Source organism: Tamandua tetradactyla, chromosome 17, assembly GCF_023851605.1.
Source record: "Tamandua tetradactyla isolate mTamTet1 chromosome 17, mTamTet1.pri, whole genome shotgun sequence".
In the NCBI taxonomy this organism is placed as follows: Eukaryota; Metazoa; Chordata; class Mammalia; order Pilosa; family Myrmecophagidae; genus Tamandua; species Tamandua tetradactyla.
Window position 1 is genome coordinate 2,760,591 of NC_135343.1, and position 24,313 is coordinate 2,784,903.

General features: G+C 54.3%; 1 protein-coding gene across 1 annotated transcript in view; it reads left to right on the forward strand.

Moving 5' to 3' along the window:
- CNNM4 (cyclin and CBS domain divalent metal cation transport mediator 4) overlaps positions 1 to 24,313 on the forward strand; it is a 39,038-nt gene continuing 14,725 nt past the window's right edge. The window contains exon 1 of the mRNA XM_077133798.1: positions 1 to 1,402. Within this exon, the coding sequence (XP_076989913.1) occupies positions 1 to 1,402 (1,402 nt within the window). The remainder of the gene's footprint in view (positions 1,403 to 24,313) is intronic.

Consider the following 24,313-nt stretch of genomic DNA (forward strand, 5'->3'; position numbering starts at 1 on the left):
ATGGCGCCGGCGGGCGGGGGCGGGCGCCGGGGCGGCGGGCCGGCCCGAGGGCGCCTCCTCCTGGCGGCGCTGGCGCTGCTGGTGGCGCTGAGGGCGCGGGGGGCCCGGGGCCAGGGCGACCCCGCGCGGAGCGCCGTCCTGGGCATGCGGCTGTCGAGTTGCAACAAGTCGTGCGGGACGAAAGAGGACGGCATCATCTACGTGTCGGAGGGCAGCACGGTGACGCTGCAGCTGTACGGCCAGCGCCTGGGCTCCGTCTCCAGAAGCCTCATCTCCTTCACCGAGGTGGACGACCGGCGCGACAGCCACAACTCCAGCCTCTGCCCCGAGCTGACCAACGATCTGGAGGTCCATGAGCTGGTGAACGTGAGCCGCGGGAACACGTCGGGGCTGCTGGTGGTGGTCACCAAGCTCCTGCGGCGCAGCGAGAGCAAGAAGCTGTACGCGCTGTGCACCCGCGCCGGGGCGGACGCGCCGTGGCGGCGCTGGGCCGACAAGGACTCGCTGCTCTCCTTGGAGGTGGAGGAGGGCAGCCTGCTGCCGCTCTGGCTGCAGGTGCTGCTCGTGCTGGGGCTGCTGGTGCTGTCGGGCATGTTCTCCGGCCTCAACCTGGGGCTCATGGCCCTGGACCCCATGGAGCTGCGCATCGTGCAGAACTGCGGCACCGACAAGGAGAAGCGCTACGCGCGCAAGATCGAGCCCATCCGGCGCAAGGGCAACTACCTGCTGTGCTCGCTGCTGCTGGGCAACGTGCTGGTCAACACCTCGCTCACCATCCTGCTGGACAGCCTCTTCGGGTCCGGCGCGTGGGCCGTGGCCTCCTCCACCGTGGGCATTGTCATCTTCGGCGAGATCGTGCCACAGGCCCTGTGCTCGCGCCACGGGCTGGCGGTGGGCGCCAACACCATCAGCCTCACCAAGCTCTTCATGTTGCTCACCTTCCCGCTCAGCTTCCCCATCAGCAAGGTGCTGGACTTCGTCCTGGGCCAGGAGATCGGCACTGTCTACAACCGCGAGAAGCTGATGGAGATGCTGAAGGTGACCGAGCCCTACAACGACCTGGTGAAGGAGGAGCTCAACATGATCCAGGGAGCCCTGGAGCTGCGCACCAAGACGGTGGAGGACGTCATGACCCAGCTGCACGACTGCTTCATGATCCGCAGCGACGCTGTGCTGGACTTCAACACCATGTCCGAGATCATGGAGAGCGGCTACACGCGCATCCCCGTGTTTGAGGACGAACACTCCAACATCGTGGACATCCTCTACGTCAAGGACCTGGCCTTCGTGGACCCCGACGATGGTACCCCCCTCAAGACCATCACCCGCTTCTACAACCACCCGGTGCACTTTGTCTTCCACGACACCAAGCTGGACGCCATGCTGGAGGAGTTCAAGAAGGGTAAGGTGGGGCGCGGCTCCGGGCCCGGGTGCCCCGCCCGCCTGCCCACCGGGGCCTCCGAGGGGAGTGACCAACACCGGCCGGAGCACCCTGTTGGGACAAGTGGGGGCCTTGGCCCCGGGCGCTGGACCTTCAGAACGCGCGGCCAGCACGTCCGCGTGGGGTGGGCTGGGGCGGGGAAGGGGCTGGAGATCCGGGAGAATGTCCAGGGGGGGTGTTGGGGGCCGGGGGCATTTGAGGAGGGGGAGGCTGTTCCTGGGGCCGTGGGAACCCCAGGAGCAGAGAGCCTAAGCAGGGGGCAAAGGGGGTGCAGAGACCTGGCCAGCGGTCGGCGCCCTTCGGGTGACCCGGGGGGCGGCCTAGTAGTTTGGGGTCAGGGGTCCTGAACGTTAGGATGCTGGGCTTGCACCGGGCTTGGAGCTCCAGTGGGTGCCGTCAGGGAGCGTGTGGTCCCAGGAGTCCTGGAGGCCTTGGGCTGCCCGCGGGAGTGGCACTGCGTTTAAGCTGTCCTGCCTGTGCCAGCGCCGGCCCCAGCACCCCTCCTGTGGTCGAGGGGAATCTTCAGCTGGCCTCACGCCGCCTTGTGTGTCTTCTCACGTGGGTCCTGGACAGTTCTCAGGTAGTTAGAGAGGCCCTGGGGGGGCTTTTCCCCTGCTGCAAAGCTCAGGCACACCCACTTTTTATTCCAAAAAACTTTCCTCCCACTTCTGCCTCTAGGAAGCCTGCAGAGTGACAGTAAACAAGGCAGTCCTGGAGTCGGCCCCTCCTAGGCCAAAGGGTGAGCAGGCAGAGAGGGACGCTGTGCGTGAAGGGACAGTGGACTCATCCCACGCTGGGGGACGGGCTTCCCAACCCTGCTGGGAGCAGCCCGGCTACTGTCGCCGGTTGTTTCTGGAACCCAGCGTGGAGGCCGCCCTGGGCTGTGTGGCACGGGGCTGCGGCCTGGCTTGGGGAGGACAGGCCTTGCCGGTTCTGTCAGAAAAGAGGCAGGGCGCTGGGGGCTGGGGGGCTTGTCACCCTCCCTCCCTCAGCGTCTGAGCCGAACTGACCGTCCACCCTCCCCTGGGGAGGCCCAGCAGTGTGAGTAGGAGCAGCTGGGCGAAGGTGGCCCGGTGACAGGAGGCTGGAGGGACAGGGACAGACGCCAGCGTGGGATGTGAGGGCGAAGCGAGGGCAGAGCTCTCCGGGCGTGGGCCCAGGGGCCTGTTTCTCCGGGAAAAGCCATTCCAGGCAGGGCTGGGACCCACACCCACCCCACGGCCTCATGGCGCAGAGACCTCCCAGCACCCCTGTCCAGAGCAGGCCGAGCGCCGGGTTGGGGCTGTGTGGGTGTCCTGGTCACCGCCTCTGGGGCACGTCTGCATGGCCTCCAACCCAGCCTCGTGCTGCACCCGGCTGGGGGGGGGTCGGCCTGGCCTGGCTCTCAGGGTGGAGGCTCCTTGGCCTGGGCAGGGCTGTCTGGGCTCCATTGCCTGAAGAAGAGCCCTTCCATGGAGCTGGGAAGCCCACTAGGCACCTTGGGGCCTGGGCACAGCTGAGCTGACAGAGCTGGCTCTGCACCTTAAGAGAGGCTGAGAGGCTGGGGGGTAAGGTCGACGTGGCGGGGTCACTCACCTTGGATATGGGGTGTGATGGGATCAGTCACTGTGGACATGGGGTATGATGGGGTCACTCACTGGATGTGGGATGTGACCGGGTTACCTGCTGTGAACATGGTGCATGATGGGGTCACCCGCTGTGGACGTGGGGCGTGACCCAGCAGGTCCCTTTCAGGTGGCATCTGCACCTTGGCGTGCGGCACTCAGGACATCTGACAGCTTAGCGTCCACAGCCTGGCAGGCTGTCCCCTGCGAGCCGGGCCTTGGGGGGCCGTGTCTGCGGCGGGCAGGCGGTCAGGTTCACGCGGCCTCGCCAGCAGCTCAGCATCACACCTGGGTGCGGATCCCGCCGCTGCGTGCTCTGCCATGGGCCGTCGCCACCTGACGCGGGAAGCCCTGGGCCCACCTCTGCCAGCCACAGGCCTCCCCCACGGCCCGATTAGCACTCCTCAGGGTGGGGGCCGGGGGGGTGCGGGGCTGCTCTTTGCCGCCCCATGGAGGGGCCTGCAGGACTGGTTGTTGAACAAATGAGTGAGGCGGGTGACCCTCTGGCAAATCCCAGTGGCTGGACACACCAGGGTGCCCTGCCCCGGGGCCTTGGCCTGCCTCTTGCCTCAGCCTGGAGAGTTCTTCCCTTGTCACCCGGCCCCTACTCCTGCCCCCACCTCGCTGCCGCCTCCCTGCCTCCCTGTTTGAAGCCGAGCCCCTCCTGCCCTGCCCTTTCCAGCCTCCGCAGCACGTCACCTCTGAACAAGCAGGCCACTGTTTTACAGCCTTGCTGTTGTCCGTCCCCTCCCGCTGGGGCGCAGGATCCAAAGGGCAGGCCGCGGCCTTGTCTGCGTGCGTCCCCACCCTGGTTCCTGGCATCTGAAGACTTCCACTAAGTCAGCCAAGGAATGAATGAACGAACGAGCCGTCGGGTTTGGGAGAGAGTTGTCCCCTGTGCCCAGGGATAAGGACACACGTCGGGATTGTAGGGTTGTCAGGGCCCCACGTAGCCTGGTGCCCTGGGGGCTGTGCCCGTCGCGGCATCCGTGTGCTTGATTTGAGTACGGGTCTGAGATCTTGAGTGGGATGCAGGTTTCCCTGCTCTGCTTCAGTTTCTCTACGAGTAATTATTTATTGTGCAAGACACTGTCAGGGGCTACAGGTCCGAGGTGGGAAGAGCTGCCCCCTGTCCCTGGGACTGCAGGGCCAGGGCTAGGCCGGTGAACGTCTCCTGGGCTTTGAACCTTGGCCCTCTGGTGTCAGCCCCCTGAGAGCGGTCTGTAGCGCTGGGCACTGGGCGCTGGGCGGGTTTGCCACAGTGTGAAAGGCAGACAGTCTCTGGCCCCATGTGGGCCCCTCCTGATGGCAGATGCCCCCGAGGCCCTGGGGACAGAGTTGGGGGCACTCTTGGCATGGAAATCTGCGGCCTGCCCCTCCCTGCCCCTTGCCTGCCCCCGACAGCCTCCTTATCCCTCCCCACCCTCTTTGGAGCCTTCTTGAGGCTGTGCCCTGGGCCACCGGCCCCCTGTTGGCCTTGGGCCTGTTGCTGCCCTCTAGTGGAAAGCCAGGGGTGCGCTGGAGGGAAGGGCGGGCCAGGCACCTTTTCCTGACAGCCCGCCATCTTCCCAGGTCTGCCACCTCCAGCTTTCCCACCTGCTCGGTTCACTTTCGACTCTGTATTGTGACGCTCCGTAGTGTCTGTTCCCCCACCCCCTCGTCTGCGTTTCACTCTTTTACTCAGCAGGCATCTAGTTTATTGAAGTAGTCTGTGTGTCAGACACGGCTCGCTGGGGGCGGGGGGGAGCCAGGACCCTTCCGTGGAGCTCGCTGTCTACCTGGAGACAGAGCTGGGAGGTGCGGTGGGGGTGCAGTGGGGGCGAGGGAGGGGCCCTGCGGGCGGCTTCTGAAGTCAAAATGACAGGCCTCTGCAGTCATTCTGTAAATGGAGGAGTTGGGGCCCCCGAGGAGTGTGGGTGTCGGTGGTGTCCAACTTGGGGGTTGCTGGATGGGTCGTTTAGCTGAAGCAGGGGCAGGAGGAGGCAGAGGGTGTTTGGGGAAGGGCCGGGGCCCGGTATTGGGCAGTGTGCAGGTGGGAAATGCCCTGGGGGTGCAGTGGTGAGGTGGGACCATGCAGAACTGTCAGGGGCCTGGCGAGCGGGAGCGGTTGGGAGCGGGCACGGGTGCCCAGGGGCCTCCTCGGGGGTCGGGTCGGGGAGGCTAGGCACCGACTGTGGCCGGGCCCCGAGGGCAGCCCCGGGGACGCTGAGGCCCAGGCAGCTCCAAGAAGTGGGCTCGCGCCGGTCGTTTGGTCCTGAAAAACCGCCGCGATGGGGCTCTGGGCACGGGCAGAGGGCCCAGGGGTGGCCCCTTGTCGCCGGCTCATCGTGGGGTGCAGGGGCTGCAGCCCCCTGGAACAGCACAGGAGGCTGTTTCTCGAAGCTCCAGACCCTGGCCTCTTCCTCCCAGAGGTTCTTCCAGGGCGCCGGGTGGCCCTACCTGGCATCTAGGTCCCTCGCTACTTCTCCTGCTCTTGAATTTTAGATTTTAATTAGAAAACCCAGCTCTGGGGTTTTCCTGGGCACTTCTGTTGGGATGGGGAGTGCTGCACAGAGGTTTAACCTTACAAGCGGATGTGCGCTCAGGAGCATGAAAACACGGGAAAGACGCACCCAAGGAGGCAGCACTCAGGGAATCTTCTTTTTTTAAGAAAAGCAAACTTTCCTATGAGAGCAGCTGCAGGTGTAGCCGAAAGCCCGGCCATGGGCTGGTCTTCCCCGGAGACTGGAGACAGCGGGAGAACGGCGGGCGGGGGCTCTGGGTGACCGCACCGCGCTGGGTGGGCGGGTGTGTGCCCTGCTGTCCCGGGGTGGGCAGTGTGCACATCCATGCTGGCTCTTAGGGCCTGGGGACCCTGCAGCAGGGCTGGCCGTGAGGACGGAGGGTGATGGGACATCCCAGGGACCCTCAGCCGGGGAGGGCGTGTAGTTTGTGGCGCTCTAGATGCCTTGTGCCCGGCCCTCTCTTCCCCCTCCCACCCTGGGGCATGACTGCCCGAGAGGGGGCCTCAGTCCCTGTCCCCTGCTCACCCCACTTGTCACGCCCAAGGGCCAGGCACGTGCCGGAGGGAGGTTTTGGGGCCGGTGCCCGACACTTCGGCCTTGTTCCTGATCGCACGTGTCTTTCCTCACCGTGGGAGGGGGCAGCTCGTGGGGGGACTTTATCCCCACCCGTGAGAGACGGGTTATCTGACACAAGGTTTTCACAGTCGCACAGTCACACCGTAAAGATCTAAAGGGAACAAACAAAGCAGTCCATAAGCCTGAGACCCGGAAAAGAGCCTCTTTTAATGTTTTTATGTATTTCTTGTAATGATTTCTTTTCAAAACTTTTTTTATTGAGAAATCCTCACACACGTACAGTCCACCCATTGCGTACAATCAGTGGTTCACAGTATCATCACATGCATAGTTGTGCATTCATCGCCAGCATCAGTTTTAGAACATTTGCATCACTCCAGAAAGAGAAAGAGCAAAGAGAAAAACCCAGACCTCCCGTCCTCACCCTCGCTCTCGCTGACCATCAGTATTGCAGCCTACCTGCATTTCTTACCGCTATCCTCACCTCCCATTATTTACCATTTTTATTTTTATTGTTTTACTCATCTGTCTGTACCCTGGATAAAAGAAACATCAAAGACACTAGGTTTTCACGATTGCATGGTCATGCTTTAAAAACTGTATATTTTTACACAGTCGTCTTCAAGAGTCAAGGCTACTGGAATTCTTGTAGTGACTTTTTTGTTTGCTTGATTGGTAGGGTCACATTTCATTCTTTTTCCATGCGATTATCCCATTATTGCAGCACCATTTGCTGAATTTTTTGTTGTTATTTTTGGGGGGGACATGCACGGACTGGGGATCGAACCCGTGTCTCCTGCATGGCAGGTGAAAATTCTGCCACTGAACCACCCTTGCACCCCCTTGTGATGACTTTTAAAAATTTTACTTCAATCTTTTGGTTTGAGGAATGTTGGAGCCAATAGCCAGCCCCGGCCACCTCCCCCTTTTCAGCCTCCCAGCTCCTGTGCCCAGCTCTCTGGAACAGGGCTACAGCAGGTTCCTCAGACTTCTCTTTTACCCCGGAGGAGCCTCTCTGAGGTTTTCAGGGCATCTGCGTGGCTGAGGGCAGAAAGGTGCGCCCGAGGGCTGGGCATGCAGCCTCTTATCTGACCTTATGCCGGAGGGGATGGGCCGAGTCGCCTGCCTGCTGTGGGACCTGTTTCCCAGGACCTGGCCGGCCGGTGCTCGCAGGGCTGGTTTCCTGGGCTCTCTGCCGGGCTGGCTGTGTCCGCAGGTGCTGGAGCCTCGGCCCGAAGGAGGCTCCCACCACACAGGCTCACCTTCATGGCAGGTTGTTCCCCTCCAAAGCAGGTTCTCCCCGAGGCAGGCTCACCCCCCCAACAGGTTTACCCCCCAGGCAGGTTCAGCTCCCCTAGGCAAGCTTCCCCTACTTCCAGGCACACTCACCCACTCCTAGACAGTCTCACTGCCCCCCCTCCCCGCAGACTCACTCCTCCACCCCAAGGCAGATTTACCTCCCCCCCCACCAGGCAGACTCACTCCTCCACCCCAAGGCAGATTTACCTGCCCCCACCCCCCAGGCAGACTCACTCCCTGCCCAGGCTCACTCCCCTCTCCCTCTCCCCAGCAGACTCCTCTGTCCCCAGGCATGTTCACATACACCCCCACTCACTCCTCCACCCCCAGGCAGGCTCACCCCCCCAGTACACACACCCCCGTGCTCACACCTGGAGTCCTGTTTCTTAAACTGAGGCCCTTCTCTCATCAGATTTTCTTAAGGATTAAAAGTAACTCCAGTAAATGCTTGTATAGAACAGTTTGTTTCACCAAAGCCTCTAAATAACGACTCTTCTTTTTTTAAAACATTTTATTGCAAAATCTTCACACACATGTAGTCCATTCTTAGGGTACAATCAGTGGCTCACAGTGTCATCATCACATAGCTGTGTGTTCATCACCATGGTCATTTTTAGAACATTTGCATCACTCCAGAAAAAGAAATAAATGGAAAAAAACTCATACATCTCATACCCCTTACCCTCTCCATTGACCGCTGGTATTTCAGTCTACCCAATTTATTTTATCCCTTATCCCCCCTATTATTTATTTATTTTTGTCCTTATTTTTTTACTGATCTTTTCATACCCTGGATAAAAGGAGCATCAGACACAAGGTTTTCACAATCACACAGTCACATTGTGAAAGCTATATCATTGTACAATCATCTCCAAGAAACATGGCTACTGGAACACAGCTCTACATTTTCAGGCAGTTCCCTCCAGCCACTCCAATACATCATAAACTAAAAAGGGATATCTATATAATGCATAAGAATAACCTCCAGGATAACCTCTCGACTCTGAAATCTCTCAGCCACTGAGACTTTATTTTGTCTCATTTCTTTCTTCCCCCTTTTGGTCAAGAAGGCTTTCTCAATCTCTTGATGCAGGATCCCGGCTCATCCCGGGAGTCCTGTCCCACATTGCCAGGAAGGTTTACACCCCTGGGAGTCATGTCCCACATAGCGGGGAGGGCAGTGAGTTCACCTGCTAAGTTGGCTTAGAGAGGCTACATCTGAGCAACAAAAGAGGTTCTCTGGGGGTGACTCTTAGGCATAGTTAAGGCTCAGCCTCTCCTTTGCAGGAATAAGTTTCAAAGGGGTGAACCTCAAGATCGAGGGCCCAGCCTGTTGAATTGGTTCTTCCCACTGCTTGCAAGAGTATCAGGAATTCTCCTAATGGGGAAGTCGAATAATTCCTCCTTTCTCCTAGCTCCCCAAGGGGACTGTAAGGTTTAGGAGGCGAAAGAGAAAAGAGGCAGACCAAAAAACCTTAGAGTGAGCGCGTTTATTTCTGTGCTCCCGGGCAGAGCTCACAGAACTCCAGGCAGGGAGTTGCAAGCTTCCGGCTGGGTCCTGGTGTGGGCGGTTTTTAAGCAAGAGGGTTAGGTGACGTCTAGAAGGGGTGGCACATGTTACACAGCTTGAGTCATGGTGCTTCCCTGTTCCCCCGACCTAACATTCCAGCCTTTTCGTGATAATAGGGCGCCGAGATCTTTCTGACTACTTCCTGCTGCATTGGGGCGGTGGGGTTATAGGCTGGACCCGTCGGTCAGGAGAGTGGGGAGGTTGGCTGTAGGAATCTGGTGAGGAAGGCAGGCGGTGATAATGGTGTAGGAGCATTTGGTTGGTGACCACCCGTGACCGTTCTTTCATGCATCCTTGAAGGAAGTTGAGGAGACAGGGAGCTAGGAAAAAGGAAAGACAGATTGGAATAATTGGTCCTAGTAGCGGGAGGAGCCATGTCGCCAGGGGTGAAGAGAACCAGGTTAGGGCAGAGTTGGTTCCCTGTTTTCTATGGTAGAGATCTTCTTTTAGTTTGTTTTAGAACATTTTGTTCTACCAGACCCGACTCGTTGACGTAAGAGCAGCATTCTTCCTGGAGGAATATGCACGTCCCTCTTTTTTCAGCTGTCAGCAGGTCCAAGGCCCGTCGATTTTGAAGAGTCACCTGGGCCAGTGAGGTGAGTTGATGTTGCAGAGAAGGTAGGGGTTCGGTGTCGATTCCAGGGCTACCTGTAGTCGAGTCTCGAAGTTTTGAGAGGTTAAAATACCATGTCCTAGTGCTCCTCCCGCTGTTGCTGAGGCTGCAGCTGAGGCAGCCGGGCTGACGCCTACCAGGACAGGAAGGAAGGCAGCCCTTTTGGAGCGAAGGGGGGGCAGTAACCAAGTTAGCTTGGATTCACTGTAGAGGGGGTAATTGAGGAATTATGGTTACCACGAAGTATGGTCCTGGGGTAGTGGGGTTGAGGCACTTGGTAAGAGTCCCATTACGCCAGAAATATTGTCCTTTAGGGGCGTGGGTGGAGTTGTGGATGGTGACGTCAATTTGGCATTTGCTGTGGAGCTCTGCTTGGCTCACGGTTGTGTACGTGAGGTAGCAGAGCCAAAGGGCGTAGGGAAGGTTATTGGGCTCTGGTTCCCACAGGGGGATGTTCTTTAGGGTGGTATGGCAGGAATCCGGGTTATGGTTATGTATTTGGGTAAGATTTATAGGGACAGCTGCTGATGGGGCCTTCCCAACGAAGCACAAAGGAAACAGTGGGTTTGTAAGGTGTGTTGAAGGATTTGGAGCCATGTGTGAGGGGCTGTTGGGGCAGAGAGCTTGGTGAGGTGGTTGGGGAGGTTCTGCTCTACTTTAACATGTCGATAGACCCCTGGGTATGAGTATTATTCACGAGGATATACTTGCGATGTATTTCAACGGTGCTCACGGGGTACCGGGCCAGCCGCTGTGGTATAGTTTGCCTTGAACCCCCATCACCCATCTAGTGTCCCAGGGATCTGTAATATTCATGTAAAATCGTTTGAAACTGATGTAGAAGAGTCCCGTCCCATAGTCAGCATCATATATTCTGCATGACCAAGAGGGGCATCCCCCATATGTGTCGTTACACTTGTCCTGGTTGCAGTAAGCTTCAGTGTGATCGTGTGGAGAGCAGGCAAATGGCCCCCGGTTGCTAGCGACCGATTTGGGAGTTGTGGGGATGGTTAAAGACTGGCTACAGCCTGCGAGAGGGCAGTCTCCTGCACCAGTTATATGGCTGGTCGACTTGCCGTTTTGATTAACGGCTTCCTGGATTTTGAATCTCCATATATAGGAAGTGCCCTCAGTGGGGGTTAGGGGGGTGAATAGTGCGAGTGAGGCGGATGCGAGTGGGCCCCAGAGGGTGACAGGTGTAGGGGCTCTCATCCTGTTTGTATAGCTTGACCCATGACAGGTGGTGCCAAGAGGGGTTGCCTAGACGTTTTACCACCGTAGGAGTGGTGAGAATCACCGTGTGTGGGCCAGTCCACCGTGGTTGGAGTGGTCCGGGCTGGAGCTGGTTAAGGAGTATTTCGTCTCCTGGCTGGAGACTGTGGGGAGGATCGGCGGGATCAGTTCCCCCGGGGTGTGGCAGGAATTGATCGGCGTGTTCCCGCAGCAAATGCCTGATTAAGGAGAGATATGGTAAGTAAGAGCCCAGAGGACGGGCAGCCTACATGAGCTCAGAAGGGCTTAAGAAAGTGGGTGCTCGTGGAGCGGCACATAGTCGGGCAAGGGCCGGCGGAAGGAGGCTGATCCAGGACTGTTGTAGCTCAATGGCTAGTTTGGTTTAATCGCATCTTGATAAGACCGTTAGCTTGTTCCACCTTACCCGAGGACTGGGGTCTGTATGGGATATGTAGTTTCCAGTCTGTTCCCAAGGCAGACGGGGCCTGCTGGATCACCTGAGAAATAAAGGCTGGGCCATTATTGGACTGGATGGAGGTGGGTAGTGCGAAGGGGGAATGATGTGTTTTAGGAGGATGTCAGCCGCCACGTCAGCAGCCTCCCGGCAGTAGGGAAAGCCTCTATCCAGCCTGTCAGGGTGTCAGTCATAGCTAGTAGGTATCGGAGTGTTTTGTGGGTGGGCACGTGTGTGAAATCAATGTGCCAGTCCTGCCCTGGAAGGTGGCCCCTTAGTCGATGGGTTGGGAAAGTGGGGTGCAACCCACTTGGGGGTTTGTTATTTGGCAAGTGGGACAGGAGGAGCAGACCGACATTATGAGGTGAGTTAGGGATGGGTGGTGGCATAAGGGCTGGAGGAACCGTGTGAGGGCCCTGGGTCCAATATGGAGTGAGGAATGTACCTGAGAAAGAATATCAGGGGCCTGTTGGGTTGGGAGAACCACCTTGTTATCGAGGAAGATCCAGCCCTCCAGTGCAGTAGAGCCTCCCTGTGCAAGGTTTTCACGTTCCCTGGAAGAGTAGGCGGGTTGGAGGGAGGGGAGAGTAAAGAAAAGAATCGGTGCTGGAGGGTTTACAGGTGAGGGTTCTCTGGTCAGTTCCCGTGCAACAGCATCGGCCCAGTTATCTCCACGGGTGACTTCGGATCCATCTGTTTGGTGTCCTTTGCAGTGGATGATGGCCACCTGTGACGGAAACTGAAGTGCTTGAAGCAGGCGTTGGATAAGCTTAGCATTAATTACAGGTGAGCCCTTGGTGGTAAGGAACCCTCGCTCCTTCCAGATGGCTGAGTGGCAGTGTGCTATCAGAAAAGCATGTTTGGAGTCTGTAGATGTTGGCAGATTTATTTTCGGCTAGTTGTAAGGCCCTGGTGAGAGCAATTAGCTCAGCCTTTTGGGATGTGGTTCCCTCTGGGAGCTGTACCGCTTCGAGTATTTTGGTGGGAGAAACTATAGCATAAGAAGCCCTGCGCTTTCCCGTTGGTCTGTAATTGAGCTGCCGTCAATAAAGAGGGTGAGGTCTGCCTGTGACGGGTGTGTCTGAGAGGCTCTGGCGTGGGGAGGCGAGCTCTTCTGTGATTTCAGTGCAAAGGTGAGTGGGCTGTGGAGAGAGGTTTGATAGGGGGCTGCGAGGGAGAAGAGTAGCGGGGTTGAGGCCAGACGACACAGAGAGTGTGACATCCGAGTTTTCTAGGAAGAGTAAGTGAAATTCCTGGAGACAGGAAGGAGCGAGCAGAGAGAGAGATTTATGGGATAAGAGGTCTTGTAAACGGTGGGGTGACAGTACTTGGAGAGGCCTACCCAGATTAAGTTTTAAGAGCTGTACGCATTAGGGTGGCAGCCGCAGCCAGCTCTCAGAGACAGGGAGGCCACCCACGGGCGGTGGGGTCCATTTGCTTACAGAGGTAGACACTGGAGTATACGTTGGTCCCAGGGGTTGGGTTAAGACTCCCACCGCTATTCCTTGTTTTTCGTCAGTGAAAAGGAAGAAGGACTTGTCAGGGTTTGGAAGAGCGAGCTGGGGAGAACAAAGTAAGGCATTATGGAGAACCGAAAAAGCTTTGGCTATAGTAGAGGGGTTGTCTAGGGGTCCCGTGGCGTCACCTTGGCTGCTTCATAAAGAGGCTTTGCCAGGAGGGAAGAGCCGGGGACCCGGTGTCGGAAGAACCCTGCAAAACCTAGGGAGGACAAAATTTGTTCAGCATTTTCTGGAGGTTGGCGCTCTCGGAGAGCTTGCCGTCTGTCCACCGTTAGATGTCGGGGTGTGGGAGGGAGGCAGAGCCCCAGGTAGGTGATGGTGGAGGAAGAGAGTTGAGCTTTGGCGGGGGAAACTCGATATCCTTTGTTAGCTAAAAAATTTGATAGGGTGTCTGTAGCCTTTGTGGAAGTTTCCTCAGAAGGGCTGCAAATTAACAGGTCATCAACATAGTGGAGAGTGACCCTGGGAGTTAGACTGCACCCGATTAGGTCCCTGGCTAGGGTTTGGCCAAAGATATGGGGGCTCTAGCGAACCCCCTGAGGTAATACCGTCCATGTAAGTTGTTGGGCAGCGGAAGAGTCCGGGTCTTCCCAGGTAAAGGCAAATAAATTGTAACAGGCAGGGTCTAGAGGGACTGTAAAGAAGGCATCTTTGAGGTCTAGGACAGAATAGTGAGTGGTGTGAGGGGGGATGTGTGAGAGAAGAGTATACTGGTTGGGAACTACTGGGTGGGTGGGGATGACAGCTTCATTAATTAGTCAGAGGTCTTGGACTAGACGATAAGAACCATCAGGTTTTTTCACAGGCAAAATAGGGGTGTTATATGGCAAGTTAGTGGGTATGAGGAGTCCCTTTCCCTTGAGCAGGTTAATGATGGGTTGGAGTCCTTTCCGATGGGTTATAGAGATGGGAAATTGTGGCCGAGACGGAAATGAGGAGGGGTCCTTTAACCGGATAAGAACTGGTTTATGATGGGAAACTATTAGGGGAGTTGAGGTATCCCATACCTCTGGGTTCACTAGGTGAGGTGGGAGGGGAGGGGAGGGAAGGGCGGAACCCCGGGTGGAGGTGGAGGCCACGCGTAAGGGTAATAGTAAATTTGTTTGGGGTTTTTGTATCCAGTGAAGTGAGGCCCCTAACTTGGTGAGAAGATCCGCCCCATTAGTGGGCTGGGGCACGAAGGCATCACTTAGAAAGAGTATGTAATGGGGTAGCCTTCTGTTAAACATGTAAGCGATCCGGTAGTTAAGGGGTGCAAAGGATGGCCATCTATGCCCATAACTGTGACCTGGGAAGGGAGAAGTTGACCTGAGTAAGAGGAGAGGACAGAGAAGGTAGCCCCCGTGTCCACTAAAAAGGAGGTGGACTTACCCGCTACCTTGATTGTTATCCTGGACTCAACAAGGGTGATCGGGGTCGCTGAGGCCGGGCGTCATCAGTCGTCAGTGGTCAGGCCCAGGACTCCCGGTGGTGGGTCAGAGGTTAGAAGCACCCCCCCCCCCCCACGGCCAGGCACCGAGGGGCAGTCACTTTTCCAATGCCCCTTTTTCCTGCAGAGAGGGCATGGTCCCTTGGGCGGTCGAGGATTGGGGCACTGGCAGGACCAGTGTCCGTCAAGGCCACATTTGAAGCACCTTCCTGGTGGCGGATTAGTCGTAGCCAGCGTCTTGTCAGTTGCAGTGGGCCGCAGGGCTGCAATCAGGTTGGTTTGTAAGTTCGCCCTTCGGCAGTCCCGGGATTCCTTTTCCGCCTTCTCCAACTCATCATGAGTATTAAAAATTTTAAAGGCCGTGTTTACCAGGTCACGAATACGGGCCTGAGGACCGTCCTCGATTTTTCTAAGCTTGCACCTAATGTCTGGGGCTGACTGGGATATAAAGGGTGTGGCTAAGACGGTTTTACAGCCTCCGAGTCAGGGTCCAGGTGGGTATATGGGGAGAGGGCTTCCATGAGCCGGTTTAGAAAAGCGGCAGGATTTTCTTCAGGACCTTGAGTAATCTCCCTCAGCTTATGGAAGTTTACGACTTTATGGGAAGCTTTCTGCATGCCGGCTATGAGGCATGTAAGCATTTTGTCTCGCCTAATCCGTCCGTTTCTCCCTGCTGGGGTGTCAATCTGATAGTCCCACCCTGGCTCTTGGTCTGGCAGTGCCTTGGCCCCCACCGGCATGGTGTGGTCGGTTGTATGCCCCTGGTTAGCATGAGCCCTGGCCGCATTGAAAATGCGGTCCATCTCATCTGTAGTTGGGGAAGAAGAGCAGATTACATGGATGTCATGCCAGGTGAGGTTGTAGGCGTTAGCCAGATATTGGAATTCTTTAGTATAGGCAATTGGGTCATTGGAGAAGGAGCCCAACCGTTTCTCTATGAGAGAGATCAGCCAGGGAGAAGGGGATGTGTGCTCAAATTAACCCTTCAGGCCCTGCAACCTCCCTGAGGGGGCAGAGTAAAGTACTTTTTGAGCAGGTGCGGGAGCTTACAGGTGAGGATGGCAAAGCTGCTGAGGATGGCGAAGGATTAGGCGGCGGCGGAGGAGCTGGGGAAGGGGGCATGGTGGTGGTTGGAGAGCCGCCAGCGGAGAAGGAGGAAGAGGAGGGCAAGATGGCGGCTGGAGTGTCACTGGAGGGAGAGGAGGGTAGAGTGGGGGAGGAGAGGATAGTTTCCCTAAATATGGTGGAGGCCCTGGTCATTTAAAGGAGGAGGAATCGAGGGGGTCAGAAAAGAAGGACATTTCATCGGACTGTTTGTCCAGGAGCAAGGGCTTGGGGGTTTCTCTGGCTAGTAGAACCTGAGCTGTAGAGCAGGACGTGCAGAGAGAGGGGCGGGAGCACAGAAGAAAAGCCTGGACTTAAGGAATTTCGGCCCATTTGTCATTCCTCTGGGAGAAGTTGCGGAGGTTCGTGAGGATATTAACATCGAAAGCCCCATCCTCAGGCCAGTGAGAATCGTTGTCCAGTTGATATTGGGGCCAAGCCTTTTTACAAAAGGAAGTGCGGTGTTCTGGCTGGCTGTCTGGAAGTAAATCCAGTGTGGATAGGTTTTTCAGGAGACAACCCAGCGGGATGGAGGGTTTGGTTTTGGAGGATTTGCTGCCCATACTGACGGGTCTCTGAGGACAAAGGACTGGCTCAGGGGGTGTCGGCATCCCAACGCCCTGAGAGAGTCCTTAGAGCTCTTAGGAGCAGGGGCTCGTCTCCCCAGGGGACGTCTCACCCTGGTTCGAGGCCCTTTCAGGTCCTGGACCTGAGAATCGGGAGGGAAATGAGAAGCGGGGCATCCCCACAATTTTTTGAGTCCCAGGAAAGGGAGTGAGGCTTGTGGGCGTCCCTGTTCACCTCAGCCCTGGGAAGAGAACCTGACGTGAATTCACGGTTTTCGGAGGGTAATTTACAGACAGACTCTCTCGGAACCGTGAGACCTGGCAGCAGGGCTAGGAGGGAAGGGACTTACCCAATCTGTGGTGGGTGTGGCGGTGGGCCAAAGGACCCCTTGTCGCTGGATATGTGGAGGAAAGAGGAGAGAGGAGAGAGGAGGCCGGGTTGCCCCTGGCCAGGCGGGCGGCACCTGCACTCTCCTCCCAGGTTTCAGCACCAAAATGTAAGGTTTAGGAGGCGAAAGAGAGAAGAGGCAGACCAAGAAACCTTAGAGTGAGCAAGTTTATTCCCGCGCTCTCGGGAAAACCTCACAGATCTCCAGGCAGGGAGTTGTGAGCTCCCGGCTGGGTCCTGGTGTGGGCAGTTTTTAAACAAGGGGGTTAGGTGACGTCTAGAAGGGGTGGCACATTTTACACAGCTCGAGTCATGGTGACCTTCCTTGTTCCCCCAACCTAACAGGGACCTTGCAAATACTTCTTTATTCACTGCTCAGATTACTCTAGGATATGTCAGGACATCATGCTAACCTGTACAAACCAACAAGGTCTCACGCCCTAATCAAGATTCCATGTACTTATGGTATTCAACTAAACTGACCATGCAGGTTAATTTAGATAATGCACTACCCAAATAAGAAATTTTGCACCCAATAAAAATCTCTCTGTTTAGTCTCACACAGCAGTTGAAGTTTTCAAACACGGACCATATCGTCCTTTACCCTGTGTTCTGATTTACCTTAGTCCTGTCCAGATCAGCTTCAGAGTACGAACCCTTCAGCTTCTTTATCAGTTGCTGGATGGGGTACTGCTGACCGTCCTAGCTTCAGAGCTCTTACTCAGTGTCTCAGGTGTCACATACGTACCCAGAGTTTCAGGAAGTGACCAGGTTATACACAAATGGCTCAGTATCTCAGAATTTAGAAATAATGGTTACAACTCCTTAAGCCACCTCCATTCGTTGTGGCTCATGAATGCTGCTGCCAGAAACATCAATGTGCAAATATGCGTTCCTGTCCCCACACTCAGCTTCTCCAGGTATATACTGAGCAGCAGGGTTTCCGGGTCCATGGAACCCCCACACTGCCCTCCAAGGAACTGTTCCTCTCAGCTTCCCACCAGCGGTGAAAAGATGCATGTCTTTCTCCATGTTTTCTCCAGCACTTGTTTATCTCTGTTCAATCAGTCCAGCCTAGTCATGCCTTCGCCACCATAGTCTACCTGAAGACACCTCCTTTTCTTCCATGCAGACTCCGTCCCCCCCGTCCCCCACCCCCACCTGCTGACATTTAGCTTTGGGGTGATGCCTCTGTTATGTTCGCTGGACGCACATTACCCTGTTACTGGCGCCTGTAGACCCTGCTAGCATTGATTGCTCTTTCTGTAAACCATCCATTTTCACCATCTTGCGATGCTGACGTTCATTTGTTCTCCCTCGTGCAAAAACGTTTTTGTATTTGTACATTTAATCACCATCGTTGTCCACTCTGGGCATTCCTAAATCACACTGTTGCGGCATTTATCCTGTCTCTTTCCTTCCAGTGTCGCACCTGCCCCCAGCCTTCCCCCTCAGCCGCGCTCACACCCAGCTCCGTTTGGTGCTGGTGTTACTGTGCTGCAGTCACGTGGTATTGTGCTACCCATTTCTGAGTTTTTACAATCAGTGACTGATCTTGGGCTCAGAGGTGGACAGGGATGGGGTGAGGGGACAGGGCGAGGGGGACGGGGACGGGGTGACGTGCAGCCCCAGCCTGGCCTGAGGCCACGTGGAGAGTATTGGCCACTCTAGAAATGCCTGGGGCTGTGGCCAGTGCGCCCCCCTTGTGGCCTCCTAATCACAGGCCCTGTCTAGGGGAGCCCGCCACACCCGCCCAGTGTGTGCATAGCCTACCCGGGAATTGGGGTGCTGCTGCTGGCTCAGCTCCCATCTTCCCTGGACCCTGGGCCCTCAGGGGTCACAGAGGCCAGAGCTTGAGAATGCGCAGGGAAGAAGTGAAGGCTGCGGAAATTCTGCTGGCCCCTCTGGTGGTTTTCCTGTGGGTGGGGGTCAGGCCCAGCCCCGTGTTCTCCCCTGGCCCCTCCCTCCTGGGCCCCAGCCAGAAAGGAAGAGCCCAGAGGGGCTGGGCCTCCCGCAGATGCCCCACCGGGGCAGGTAGGAGAGGAGGGGAGCGCGGCGGTGCTGGGGGAGTGACGGGGGAGGACAGGGTCCTGCTGGGGGAGTGACGGGGGAGGACGGGGTCCTGCTGGGGGAGTGACGGGGGAGGACGGGGTCCTGCTGGGGGAGTGATGGGGGAGGATGGGGTCCTGCGGGCGGCAGGGGGTCCCGGGGGGAGACTGGAGTCCCCAGCTTGGCGGCCGGGTCTCTTCTGGAGGTGAGGGGCCACCCTTGTCTGGGGGTCCTTAACCTTTTGCCTGGGGATTTGGGGGGCCTCAGGCGGCTCTCTAGGAGGCTCACCCCCCGCCCCCACTGCCTGCTTTCAGGAATCTTCTGCAACTTTGGGCGGGGAAGTCCTGCACTTCGTTTCTTAGATTTCTTCCTGAGATTTGATGGTTTTGAGTGGGACCTTTATGAGCTTATTTTCTCGGTGTTTGTGGCAGGTGTGAGAAATAGAATTAACTCTTGTCTCTTGACCTTGAGTCCAGTCACCTTTGGCATTTCCTCATTAGTTCTGATAGTTTTGTTTTGGATTTGGGGGGATTTTCTTTTTATTTTTTTTTAAGATTTTGTACCAAATAAACATTTTTTGCTTTAGTCTCACACAGAAGTTGAAATTTTAAAATATGAATGACCATCTATTTTCAACACCCTGCAGTACTGACATCCTTTGTTCTCCCTCATGCACTAACATTTTTAGTTTGTGCATTTAGTCACTATGATTGCACACTCGAGGCCTTCTTGGATGAAACCATCTCAGTCTTTATCGTCTGTCTTTCCTTCTGGTTTCATCCGTACGCTTTGGGGGGATTTTTGACCGCAGTTCTGTTGATGTCTATCTGTGCTCCCACATGCTGGGCGCTGGCCCTGGTCCTGTGCTGTGGTGAGCTGTGGCCCTGTCCCTGTGTCCCCTCGCCTCGGGGAGAGCGCGGGCCACCCTCACGCCGCGCCTGAGGCTGTTTGATTTCCTTTAGCCTATCGAGGAAGTTCCCTTCTAGGCCTGGTTTGCGAAGACTTTGGAATGAGTAGGTGTTGGATTTATTGAATGCTTTTTTGTTTGTATCTGTTGAGATGATTGAATGATTTGCCCGTTTATCCTTTATTCTGACTTATACTAATTTATTTTTAAATAATACTTTATTTTATTTTCTGAATGATAGACTTTATGTTTTAGAGCACTTTTATGTTTACAGAAAAATTGTGGAGAAGGTTCAGAAGGTTTTCGTGCACAGCCTCACCCCACAGCACAGGTTCTTCAGTCTTGGATTAACAGGGAATGTTAATTGTTATTATTATTAACTAAAATCCATCATCCACCCGGGTTCTCTCTCTGTGGTGGTTTTGACGAATGCACCGGGCCAGGCGTCCCCCGTGTCGCACGGACCGGTGGCTCTGCCCTAGCCCCTTCCCCGAGCCCCTGGCACCACTGAGCTCTCTACTGTCCCTGTAGCTTTACTTCTTTATTCACTTAATGCAATTTTATCTTGCTTTTTCCAGAAAGTCACACACCATGTGGCGTTTTCCAAACAGGCTTCTTTCATGTAGCAATATGCACTTAAGATTCCTTCAGGTCTTTTTATAGCTTGTAGCTTGTTTCTTTTTTTAATATATGTATATATACATATGTGCTGTGCGGTGGGGGTCACGTTTCGTTCTTTTTCCATGTGACTGTCACGGTATTGCAGCACCGTCTGTTGATTTTTTTTGGAGTATGTGAACCGGAGCTGAACCTGGGCCCCCGCAGGGCAGGCGAGACCTCCACTCGGAACCACCTGTGCATCCCCTTGTCCCCACCCCCACCCTTTATTTTTATTAAACAGCTTTTATTATAAAATATATATACAAAGAAGCAATAAATTTCAAAGCACATTGTAACAAGCACTTACAGAACAGATTTCAGAGTTTGGTATGGGTTACGGTTCCACGATTTCAGGTTTTTACTTACGGCTGCTCCAAGACACTGGAGGCTAAAAGAAATATTAATGTAATGATTAGGCACTTGTTAAATCCTGTCTTCTCTGTTATAACCCCACCTTCTCCTTTGATCTTTCTCCCACTCTTGAGGGGTATTTGGCTGTGCCCATTCTAACTTTTTCATGGGGTAGGGGATGGAACTGGCTGGTGTTCTGGAGAGGCTGGGCCTCTGGGCTTCAGGACTCACCTGGTCTAGGGTAAGTTGTAGGTTTTTGGAAAGCAGTGCTAGTGTGTGAAAACTTTTGTAGGGTCTCAGCTAGAGCCCTTGGCATTCTTTAGGGTTAGCAGGAATGATTTTGGTTGGGGTTTGGCAAACTGTGGCATTTAGCAATATCTAGCTAAAGGCTGGGTGACAGTAGCCTCCAGAATAGCCTCCATTCAACTCTCTCACCACTGAGCCTTATTTTGTTACACTTCTTTTCCCCCTTTTGGTCAGGAAGGTGTTGTCGATCCCGGGGTACGAGGGCCAGGCTCATTCCTGGGAGTCCTGTCCCCGTTGTCAGGATGGCGTGCCCCATGGCGCAGTTCATTTCTTTTTATCTCCCGATAGTACTGCATTGTATGGATGTGTCACTCACTGAGGTTTTTTCTGGCATGGGCAGGCTCTGGGATTTGAACCCGGGCCTCTGGAATGGCAGGCGAAAATCTGCCACTGAGTCGCTGTTGCGCCCCCCATCACTGATGGATTTTTTTTCCTCTTTTTTTTTTTGGGTGAATGGTCTGGAAATCGAACCCAGGTCTCCTGCATAAAAGGCGAGCATTCTACCACTGAACCCCCTGTGCCCCCCTCTGACTGATTTTTTTTTTCCCTCTGATTGATTTTTAAATCTTATTTTATTACAGTAACAAAGAAAACACAAAAGTTTGCCATTTGAACCATTTTTAAATGTACAGTTTGGTGGCATTAACTCCATTTGCAGTGTTGTGCTACCGTCGCTACCATCCTTTATTTTCACCCCTCCAAACAGAAACTCCACCCGTTAACTAGTAGCCCCCCATGTTCCCCCTGGGGGTCCCCCGGCCCTGGTCAGCTCTGAGCCACCTTCTGTCTCTGAATCTGCTTGTTCTGGTTGATCCATGTAGGCGGACTCGTGTAATTTTTATCCTGGGTCTGGTTTATTTCACTTACACTGGATGATATTTTTGAGCGTTAATCCAAACACTTACCCCACTGTGGGAATAATCCACCTCAATCCGTGTATCGTGTGTTATCCTTTTTACACGTCCCTGGATTTGATTTGCTGCTATTTTTTATTTAGAATTTTGGCGTTTGCGTTTGAGAGAGAGCTGGACCTATACTTGGTTTTCCTGTGATTGTCAAAGACAGCAGCTACCCAGTGAAGCCGCGCAGAACATTCCAAGATGGCTTTGACAGTTTATTTTTTGTAATGGTAGGAAAAGCAATTGTTTAATGATTATGTCTTTTTCCCGTTTATAATTACTATCCCAGGTTAAGTGAGCAAGTTTAAACCTATGAAGAACTATCCTACTTTCTCCTTCTCCCCTGCCCCTCCTCCTTCTTTTTTCCTCACCCTCCTTCCTTCCTCCTTCCCTCCCCCTGCTCCTTGTCTTCCTCCTCCTCCTTGTCCTCCTCTCCCTCCTCTCCCTCCTCCCCTCCCCTCCTCGTCCTCATTCTGTCCACCCCTCCTCCCATCCCCCACTTCCTCCTCTCCTCTTCTTTCTCTGTCTCCCCAACTCCTTCCTCCAACAACCAGTGCAGTCTCTATAGCAGCTCAGGTATTGCCTCTTCAGCTCCGGACATCAAGGTCTAGACTGCTTTAATAGTTTGTAAATCTTTGGAAACAGTGTCTGGCTGCCAAGCTCCAACTAAGGTTCACCAAGGGAAAAAAAAGCTAATTTCCTGAGGATTTTTTGGTTTAGCGTCAGTCATTTAGTTCAGTGGAAGGCTACTCCCAGACTGAATGCAGCTCGATTGCAGCAGCAGTTAACGTGAATTTTTGTGGCATGGTGAGTGTGGCCCTGCGGGCTCATTAGCTACCGCCCAGCGTTGAGATGGGTTTTTCCGTCGATGATCAGCTGGCTGCACACAGGCCCAGAGGGGAGCCGTGCCAGAGGTGTGGCGAGGAGGGGGCTCGGCTGTGGGATGGGGGGTGCAGAGGAGCTCCTGAGAAGGGGACTGGCTGGAGAGCAGCGCCAGGCTGTGCTGGGGCAGGCCCCCGGCGTCTGCCCTCTGCCCAGCCGTGTCCCGGGAAGAAGGGCGGGCGGTACCCAGCGAGGCCCCTGCTCCAGACCCTTCTCGAGGCCGGGCGGTGCGCTCCGGGGGGGGTGGGGCGGGGTTGTATACTGCGCGAGAGGAAACGTGGGGCCAGTGAACGTCTTTGAATACTTTCTTTTTACATGTATTTTTACACTGAGAAATCTTCACACACACACAGTCCATACAGGGTCCACCATCAGTGGCTCACAGTGTCGTGACCTAGCTGTGCATTCGTCACCAGGATCATTTTTAGAACATCTGCATCACTCCAGAAAAAGAAATAAAAAGAAAAAACCATACATCCCAAATCCTTTACCCTTCCCTTTCGTCGACCACTAGTATTGCAATCTACCCAGTTATTTTTTTTACTCCTTATTCTCTCCCCCCATTATTTCTGTATTTACTTTTGTCCTTTTTTTTTTTTTTTTTTTTAACTCATCTGTCCATATTCTGGGGAAAAGGAACATCAGACACGAGGTTTTCACAATCACACAGTCACACTGTAAAAGCTGTATTGTTATACAATCATCTTCAAGAATCAAGGCTACTGGAACACAGCTCAACAGATTCAGGTACTTCCCTCCAGCCACTCCAATACACCATAAACTAAAAAGGTTTATTTATATGATGCATAAGAATAACCTCCAGGATAACTTCTCGACTCTGTTTGAAATCTCTCAGCCATTGAAACTTTGTCTCATTTCTCTCTTCCCCCATTTGGTCAAGAAGGCTTTCTCAATCCCATGATGCGGGGTCCCGGCTCGTCCCCAGGATTCAGGTCCCACGTTGTCAGGGATGTTTACCCCTGGGGAGCCATGTCCCATGTAGGGGGGAGGCAGTGAGTTCACCTGCCAGATTGGCTCAGGGAGAGAGGCCACATCTGAGCAACAAAAGAGGTCCTCTGGGGGTGATTCTTAGGCCTAATTATAAGTAGGCTTAGCTTCTTATTTTGCAGGAATAAGTTTCATAGGGGTGAACCCCAAGATCGAATTGGTTGTCCAATTGGTTGTCCCCACTGCTTGCAAGAATATCGGGAATTCCCCAGGTGGGGGACTTGAATATTCCCTCCTTTCTCCCCAGTCCCCAAAGGGGACTTGGCAATACTTTTTTATTCTCTGCCCAGATTACTCTGGAATGTTTGGGGCATCTCGCTGACCTGCACAAACCAACAAGATGTCACGTCTTATTCAAGATTCCATGCAATTATGGTGTTGAGTACTTTTTAATGACTTGGGAAGTACAAGTAATGTGAAGTTTTTTAAAAGCATGATGCAAAATTATATATGACGACCCAGTTTGTGGTGGAAATTTATTTTGTGCTAGTCTATCCTTATGTATTCATTTAAAATAGCAAAGAAAGTAACAGTAATAAGCTTTGGAAAGCAGGATTATAAATGATTTTAATTTCGTTCTTTCCTCTTTTGGTATCAGTATCAAAAATTAAATCATGTAAACATTAGATGGAGAAAGAATTATAAGAAAAGTGGTGAAATTAGAACACTGACTGGATTGTGGGTGCACCTGATGAATTGTTGGTCATAGTTTTTAGATGTGGTCATGCTCTTGTGGTTTTGCTTTTTGAAAGGTCTTTGTCTTCCAGTGATACATATTGAAATATTTGCAGATAAAATCTGCCGGGGTGGGGCTGGGAGGGGCAGGGACACCCATACGCCATGATGGTTCCTGGAATAAAAGGAAAGGCCACTGGCCAGGTGACGACTCAGCAGCCTGAAAACCTGTCCCAGGGGCACACGTGGCACTGCCCACAGCATCACGCGCTTGG